Raw genomic sequence first — 9,116 nt, forward strand, 5'->3', positions numbered from 1 at the left:
TGGGGCTACAGAGGCGCTGCAAAAATATGATTTGCCAAAATACACCACAGACAAAGGCCGCTACCAGTTACTGACAAATATACATCAGTGCATCCCTTAAAAAATGCAAAAAATTATGAAGTTTAATGTAACACACAAACATGCTTATCCTGATGCTTAGAAGTTACAGTTGTCAGAACAAACTATCCAGCTAGTACCCAGATTTCATGTTACATCCTGCGTCACAGCCATTTCAGAGCTGTGAAAGACTTCCAGTGTATGTAAAACACTGTCAGCCCACAGCTGGAACAGCTAAAGCAAAGAATCTGGTTAAATGTGATTAATTCTTTTAAATCACAGTTCTCAACTGCGGCTGCACCAGGGGTCTTATAGGGGGCAGATGTGGCTTAATTGCGTTAATTTAATGGTCCCCCGAGGAGCCTACTCATTACACCAGAATAAATGCTAGACTGTGCGTGCGCACGTTTCCCTGTCCCCCCACAGCAGGTTCACGCATGTGCATGTGTGAGCATTTTAAGTACACCTCTGAGATCGCAAGTGCTTGATTGCACACTAGACTTACCAGTCTGCACTGGCTTTGTGTGTCTGGAAAGAAACCAAGTGATGGGAAAAAGGAGCTTCTCTTGGAGGGCAGATGGAGTGGATAAATGTCTTTGTGTGCTGTGCTATTGGCAGATGGGGTAAATATAACCCTATCATCTTGGGTTTGATTTGAGATTAATTGGCAAGGCGGAATGAAAGGTCAAGGTAATTGAATGATGGCCAGCCTCCACCTGTTCTCCTCCCGTGTTTGTCTTCTTGGCCAGAGAGCTGAAATGTCAGCATCTGACTGCCAGCAATCCATTCACATCCCTAATATGGTGGTGGTGGTGGTGGTGGTGGGGGGGGGGTTGCTGAGGATAGGGATGATTGTTGCAATGATGCTTAGTAACGATGGAAATCGATATAAAGGATGCTCAAGTCTTGACATTCTCATCCTGGCTTTATACTGAAAGGTAGATTCAATCAGTAAGAGAGTGAGAGATTAAAAAAATCAAAGTCTTGAAGCTAAGAAAGTTATTCTAATTTACAATCAACAGACAGGACTTGATTTAATCATAGTTTGATTGCAACATGAGAGAGAGAGAGAGTATATGTTTTGCAACCAATGTGCGACTGCAGGGTAAAAAAGAAGGAACTAAGAGTAATCAAGTCACCAAGCACTTCCATCACAAATACATGGGCAGTGCTGAGTGATTGGTGTTCAATTTTGGAAATAAATGTCAATTTGTATTCATCCATCCATTATCTGAACCGCTTGTCCTGCTCTCAGGGTCGCGGGGATGCTGGAGCCTATCCCAGCAGTCATTGGGCGGCAGGCGAGGAGACACCCTGCAATCACAATGAAATCTGTCTTGTGAATAAAATAAACGGAAATAGCCATTTAACCTAAAATGACATTTAAAAGGCCCAGATGCTATAAAAATACCATCTGTACCTGTTCTTTAATACAGATCAGACCTACAGTCATCCTGATGCACCTTTGAGTGAAGCTAATATTGCTCAAGTGTTTTTATTTTTTATTTTTTTGCAAGGTTTTGCATTTATGATGTGTGCAAGTAATGATAAAATATACTGTTCCAGTCCTCATTTGTGATTGGTGTAGTTTTTGAATTCATTTTTTGAACCATCGGGTAATCACTGTGACCACATATATACATATCAGGAACACTACTTCCGTACATGAAATGAAATGAAATATCGTTTCCCCCAGCCCTGTATTATATTACTGTATATTTAATAATGGTGAGCTAACCTAATAGAATCACGAGTCATACCGGTACTAGAGCCATATTTTTAGGAAGAAGAATATTTCTTGTTTTTCAGTTTTGATCTCAGAGAAAATGCATGAGAATTGGCTTTTATCTAATGTGTTGCTGTCATTTTATAAATAAGATGGGCCACACCAGCATCCCATTATCTCAGCTACTTAACACATACTTTGTTGGCTCACGTCCTAGTTTCCAGTCTTGCTGAAGTGCGGATCTTCTCTTTCTCTCCTTCCTGCTTCCCATCAGATTCTTATATAAAAAAGTAATAACTGCCAGTAAGCATCATTTCAAGACATACACTGCATGAGACAATACTGCACAGGAATCCTTGCACAGCGGACGTGATACCTAACAAGGCCGTGCACTGTTTTTCTTCTTTCAATTAATTTATTTATTCACTGTTTTATTTATTTTTGCATTTTTATCAAACTTTGATTCACCTCTTATATTGCAGCCCTTGGCTTTATGTGTCAAAATAGTTCAGTACCTCGGGTGTCAAGGTAGCATAGCGGTCTATTCTATTGCCTACCGACACAGGAATCGTCTGTTCGAATCCCTGTGTTACCTCCGGCTTGGTCAGGGGTCCCTACAGACACAATTGGCCGTGTCTGTGGTTGGGAAGCCGAATATGGGTATGTGTCCTGGTCACTGCACTAGCGCCTCTTCTGGTCAGTCGGGGCGCCTGTTGAGGGGGAGGGGGAACTGGGGGGAATAGCGTGATCCTCCCACGCGCTACGTCCCCCTGGCGAAACTCCTCACTATGGGGTGAAAAGAAGCGGCCGGCGACTCCACCTGTATCAGAGAAGGCATGTGGTAGTCTGCAGCCCTCCCCGGATCGGCAGAGGGGGTGGAGCAGCGACCGGGACGGCATGGAAGAGTGGGGTAATTGGCCAGATACAATTGTGGAGAAAAAGGGGGGGAAAAGCCACAAAAAGAAAGAAAATAGTTCAGTACCTTTAAATTTAATTGACACTGTTTTGTTTGGTTCCACAGAAGAAAGAATGGACGTGGGACGAAAGCAAGATGATGGTGATGCAGGACCCCATTTACAGGTAAGAGGACGGGGACGTTTGAGGGTGGAACTGTTTGTGGTTGAGATTACAGAATCCCTTTCCCAAGGAGATACCAGAATGGGTATGCGGCATTCAAATGGATTTCAGCTTTGCCGATCAAAAACAGACGGTGTTTATGCATAAACATATCTCATATGAGGGCATGGGAACGCTGACACATCTTTAATTGGGCCGTAAGAAAACAGTGAAGGGGTGGGAATGGACCCACACCATCTGGGCTCAGACCAACTGTGGCATCATACGTTCGGGTCCCACCCAGACCCTCTACTGCACATCTTTGCCTCTTTATCTTTACCTTTCGTTTGAAATGAAACGACAGCATGTTTATAGCGCTTTTTATTTCAAGGACATGAAGCCATTTACGTGAAATGACTGTCACATGATGGGATAGGACAACGTTTGGCAATACTTGTCTTGTCTCAGCTGTCCTACATTTGCCATTAAGATAATCTTAAAAGAACAAATGGGGAGGGGGGGGCAGAAAAACTACATTGAACTCATTTTATAGTTGTAATTTGAGAGAAAGCAATATCTGTGCAAAGCTGAAGTGTAGGCATTTTCAAACATAAACTGGAACAAACTCAAATGTCAAATACAGTAGTTGCCAGGATATGAGCTGACACTGATAACCTCATACTGTTTGTTTTGGAGCACAATAATGGGACATACTGATTAAAAGAAACATTTTAATCCACACATTAAGGAAATTAAGTTCAAAAAGACTATTACGATTTTATCAAGGATTCTACATTTCCAGCTAACCTTGAAAAAAAAATACCATGTTGTCTTGCGGTTCAATTTTGTGCACAACTAGGTGTCACATTTTATTCTTCTTCTTTATTTTTTATTTTTTTGCAATTGTGGATACCTGATTTAATAACAAAACTCTGTCATAGTCATAGTTTGACACTAAGTTCATGTCTTACAGCCTTTGTCCTTGGTGGTTTTCTCAGTAGCAGCTTGTGTGGAGGCACCTCATTAGTTCCAGGTGGATGGGGTCAAATCACTGTGGCCCCAACAGTCCTCCCATGTGGGTATTGGGGTGCAGTGAGCGGATTTTGATCGTGGAGTCGATTGTGAGGGTTCCAATTCAGACTGATCCCTGATTTGACTGCTTAGGGTGTGACGGCTTTAATTTCACAAGTCATTACTGACCACCAGAGCCTTCTGAGCAAGTCCAAAACCTTTGACTGCAGACGGCCGTTTGCTAAAAAGCGTGTGCATGCTGGCACACCATTGTGCATTTCAGTCCGTTTCTGATGTCTATGAGTAACTCCCTCGGTATGTAGTAGGCCTTTTTAAATGTGTCTGTGTGTAAGTATGATGTGTGGAACGGGAAGCAAACGTCCCAACCCAAACCAAGATTCCTGCCAGTCCAGTCCTTTTGTTTGTTTGCCTACGTGTGAACTCTGAATTTTATTAGTTTTATGTGTTTTATACTGATAATCCAGCCTAGGAAAGTGACTTTTTACATCCACCGGAGAGGTGCACACCTGACTCTCTTTTGGCTTCTTACAACAACCCAAAAGGGAGATAATCTTACTGATTTTGGGCTGCTGAAACCGTGTGACTACAGGTTGCATTGGACCGAATAGGCCCGATTTTTTTGATAAAATAACTTTCTCTACCTACTGAGAAACTGACTTTTTACTAGGGATGGGTACTGAAACCCAGTATTAAACATGGACCGGTGCTAAATTATTAAAGACCATAGTACTGATAAGCTCTGACGTAAACAGTTCTGCTACCGGTATTGGAGAAATTACGAAAATAGATTTCCTCTTTATTTAGGCTACATAAATGTTATCTTGCGTCATCTCTCTCTCTCTCTCTCTCTCTCTCTCTCTCTCTCTCTCTCTCTCTCTCTCTCTCTCTCTCTCTCTCTCTCCCTCTGGGTGTGTCTGTCTGTCTCCAACTGAAAATTCTTTGCTGACAGCAATGTTGTAAGTGAAAATCAGTCTGGCTTTAGATCAGGTCATAGTACCATAACAGCAGCTCTATGTTGGTAATGATATTATCAATGCCTTCGACAGAAAGCAGCACTGTGCGGCCCTGTTTGTCGATTTGATTCTGTTGACCATGAGCTGCTGTTAGGCAGACTCGGTGATACTGGTAGGTGACAAGGCTATAGAGTGGTTCAGAAACTACCTTGCAGATAGAACCCAGTGTGTATATATACAGGTGGTCACAAGTTAAACTGATGGAGAGCTCTAAGCGAGTCACCCAAGGTCCAGTTTTAGCCCCCGTCTTATTTTCTATTTTTATAAATAACATTGGGAAGGACATGCTTACAGCTAAAGTGCGTCTTTATGCAGATGATACAGTAGTCTACTCAGTTGCCGCTTCTCCGGGTCAGGCTGTTGATGAGCTCCAGACTGCCTGTCAACAGCGGCAGTTCTTGTTGTATGGTCTAAAGTTGGTTCTTAAAGTGATACTGACATCAAAATCTGAAAATTCCTATTGATAGGCTGTGTTCCGAGTTGGAATGTGACCACGGAGAAATTCAGTGGCCAAAACAGCCCGTCTGCGGCCACTCGAGAGAGATCTGTGATTGACTGTAGATGGTGTCCAATGACAAATTGTGCCGGTGGATCTGCAGACACCAGTCAATTTGCATATAGGGGTTACACAGCCCTCTATACCACGTATGAGAGCTGTGGATAACTGGATCCATGTCAAACGTCACAGCGCTCACCTGTGTGTTATTGTTGTTTGTAACAGATATTGAGTTATGAAGTCAAAATACTCACCGAATTGGGATATCAATCGACGTTTATCGGTCAGTTATCGTGTCGGCGGACATGAGCGGTATGAGCGGCAGCGGTAGCACGGTGACGTTTGACATGGATCCACCCACCCAGGAAGACAGTAGCCAGTAGCTTTGAATTCATAAAACCACATCTATTCTCGGCTATGATTCAAACTCCCAGTGTTAAAAAATGTGTTCAGAAAGGGCATGTCAGTCTCTCTTTAATGCTAAGAAAACTAAATTCATGATTTTTCCAGAGCTCACTCCCAGATCTCAGATAATGTTAGCATTCATACTTTAGTAGGGGACTCAATTTGAAAGAATATTATTCTGCAAGTACTTGGGTATTTGAGTGGATGACAGGCTTTCTTTTAGAGTGCATATTGGGAACGTAGTGAAGAGACTGAAGGTTAGGCTGGATTTTTTTTTATCATCGAAAATAGGGTCTGCCTTAAGTTAGCAGTTAGGAAAACACTTGTTCAGGCTATGTTCCTAAGTGTTCTAGACTATAGGGGCATTATTTACATGCATGCTGCCTCCTCTACACTTCACTGCCTAGACTCTGTGTATCACAGTTCTTTACGTTTTATATCCAACTCGTTGTCCCATTGTGTACTTTATGATCTGGTTTCCTGGCCTTCATTAAACCTAAGGAGGCCGCAGCATTGGTGTGTTTTGATTTACATAGCCGTACTGGGTAACCTCCCTTCTTATCTGCGCAATCTCCTATCACTCAACAACAGCTGTTGGGCTTTTCGCTCCACTAGATGGCTGCTCTGCCAGATAGCCACGATTCGCTCAGAACTTGGTAGAATGGCGTCCTCCTATTTTGCGGCCCCGGTCATGGAATAACCTTCAGAACATACTACAGCTTAATGATGTTGTCTCCCGGGGAGAGTTCGAAGCTCTGCTAAAAAAAAAAAAAAAACTGTAACTGAAGAGTGCAATTGGTATTCCCAAGCTGGATTTGGTATTGTGTATCTGTTATCCCCTGTCTGTTTTTAATGTGCTTCAGTTTTTTTTTAATTGTCCCTTGTCTGTTTTTGTCATGCTCTATTTTATCATTTTTGCAACCTTCTAATGGTGTCCTATCTGGGCTTGGTCTTCTTTGAAAAGAGAAGCTTTAATCTCAGGGGCTCCCTGGTTAAATAAAGTTTAAAAAAAATAAAGTAGATCTGCACGTAACTGAGTGTCTGGTAATGCACGTGTGTTTGGTTGTGTGTGTGTTTATCAGTTGACCTTTTTCCCCCTGTTTATACGTGCACTCTTGACTCCGACGTGGAGGTCTTATATTTGCGTGTGTTTTGCAAGCATTTACCTTCAGTACTTTATACGTATACATCGGTTCTTCTGTGTGATTGGAGTCCAGATCAGAAGATCGTCCCCGGATGACCGGCTGACCAGTGGAGCCGCTGGGCTGGGATCATAGCGGGAATCTTGTTTGATGGCATGGTGAAGACGCGTGTCACACATGCTACACGTGCCGCAGGCGTAGAGGGAGCTGGTGAGGATTAGAGGCTCGGACAGATTTGTTGAGTAATGAAAAATATACAGTACTATCTACATCTGCTGTAGTAATCACTTCAGCACACACGGGAACGCAACACACGGTCACAGAGAGGCTGTTAAAACCAGCGAGGGGGGGCGTGACAAAGCTGCCAAAGAACACTCGGATTCTATAGAGGGAAAGTTGAAAGCTGGTTGCGTTAGCACCACGTGTAGCCTTTGCTTTGCTCCACAGGAGTCCCACATTCCTTACACACACACACACACACACACTACACCAGCAGTCGAGTACAGCTCAATAAAGCCACAAAGAGCCTAGTTGGGGATGCAGGTTTTGAAAATGGTTCTGTCAGAAAGATGGATTTTGCCTGGCTGTTATTGTAAGCGCCGCTCTGCTCGGGAAGTCTGATAGATGCCTTAGCATGTCCTGCACTTCTGAGCCTACTGCACATAGGCTTACATACTGAAAACGAGTCCCCTGTAAAACCGCCGTGACGAACTGTGATTCGCTTTAGCATATCCGTCAGTGAATTTACATTTACTGTGCATGCACAAATCACCGCGGTTACCTTGAACGTTCATAAAAGAAAGTCGGCAGTTTATTTGACATTTTTGCGTGGTCTGAGGAAATGCGATTTCCTCCAGTAACCAGAGTTTCATTGGAGTTATTTGACGCTGAGGCTAATTGGCTTGGAAGCAGAAACGATGCCGACATACTCAAGATGGACTTTGAATTAGGGATTGCACAGATATTGATGCACATTCCAGCGAAGCCAGTTGATCTAGCTAAGAGAACAACTTTGATGGTTAAGTGGAAAAACCTCAGAGTTGCTGCTGAAGTGTATATTTTTAACTTGATGACACTTAATAGTGATACTGGTAATATTGGTTGTTTGATTGCTTCGCCTCCCAGAGAGCTATTCACAATGAAATAGTCAACAGCGCTATTAGCACCTTCCCCTCTTCTCAAACAAGCAAACAAACAAACAGACAAAGAAAACATGGTTGTTTTGGGGAGTTTTCGCTATTGATGTTGTAGCACCTGTTAGTAAAAGTCCTCTAGGAGTTTGGTCTGTCAACTCAGCACGACCTGTCTTATCCCTACAGACACCAACAAAATGAGATGAAATTGAAATTAAATTATGTTTTAGTTATGCCAGTGATAGAAAGCATCAGAAAGGACATTTGTTTCCATATAAATCTTCAGGTTTGAAACTTGTAGTGAATCGATGTTCATAGTAAAGCGACTTTTCACCCTCAATAAATTGTAGTTTGTAATACATTTGGCTGGTTGTGTTAGCTTTGGTCCCAGAGGGGGGAACTGTTTACTGCTGAGCTGATGGCACACCAGCCACAATAGGTGCTAAACCTGGTTTGTAGTCCCAGAAAATCAGAGTCAACAGGTCTGTTTAACGGGATCATTCACCTTTTTTTTTCATTTATCAGTTTTTCTTATTTTTTACCCCTTTTCCTCCCAGTGGGGCACATCTGATTCCCTGTTCTCCTAAGGTTCCATCACTGCAGAATCTACCTAGTGTTTGGGGAGGTTGTAGCTCATAAAAGGCCTCCTCCGCCAGCCGCCCACTGCAGGTTTCTCTGAGGGGCTATAATACATGCCAAGGCTCGCTCTGTTTACCCCAGACCCCCCGTAAGGGGTTCCACAGAGATGCTCCACCACCTGTAGGAGATGCTAATTGCAATGGAGAGACATGTTACTCCTACTGGCTCCCAACCCACATGGAAACTGGCAGTCATGTTCCCTGTGATGCTCCCTGTGATGCCCGGCCGAGCTGGAGGCGACAGTGAAAATGGAAACATGAAGTTGTTGAGATGCGAGCGAACCAATCTGCTGTGCCACCCAGACCCCAATACCCCCATTCAGTCATTTGTCGTTTTCAGTTTTTTTTCCCATGAGTACGGTTATTATTTTTTATTTTTTTGGAAAAATGCCTTCTTGAAGGACGTTGTCGCGTGATG

At 43.1% G+C, this 9,116-nt stretch overlaps 1 protein-coding gene across 2 annotated transcripts in view; it reads left to right on the top strand.

Moving 5' to 3' along the window:
• Nucleotides 1-9,116, top strand: part of LOC130110130 (carboxyl-terminal PDZ ligand of neuronal nitric oxide synthase protein-like) — a 422,458-nt gene that overhangs the window by 242,124 nt on the left and 171,218 nt on the right. For both annotated transcript variants that reach the window (XM_056277124.1, XM_056277125.1), the window contains exon 4: nt 2,805-2,863. In XM_056277124.1, coding sequence (XP_056133099.1) covers nt 2,805-2,863 — 59 coding nt within the window. The remainder of the gene's footprint in view (nt 1-2,804; nt 2,864-9,116) is intronic.

This window comes from Lampris incognitus, chromosome 3, assembly GCF_029633865.1.
Source record: "Lampris incognitus isolate fLamInc1 chromosome 3, fLamInc1.hap2, whole genome shotgun sequence".
Classification (NCBI taxonomy): domain Eukaryota; kingdom Metazoa; phylum Chordata; class Actinopteri; order Lampriformes; family Lampridae; genus Lampris; species Lampris incognitus.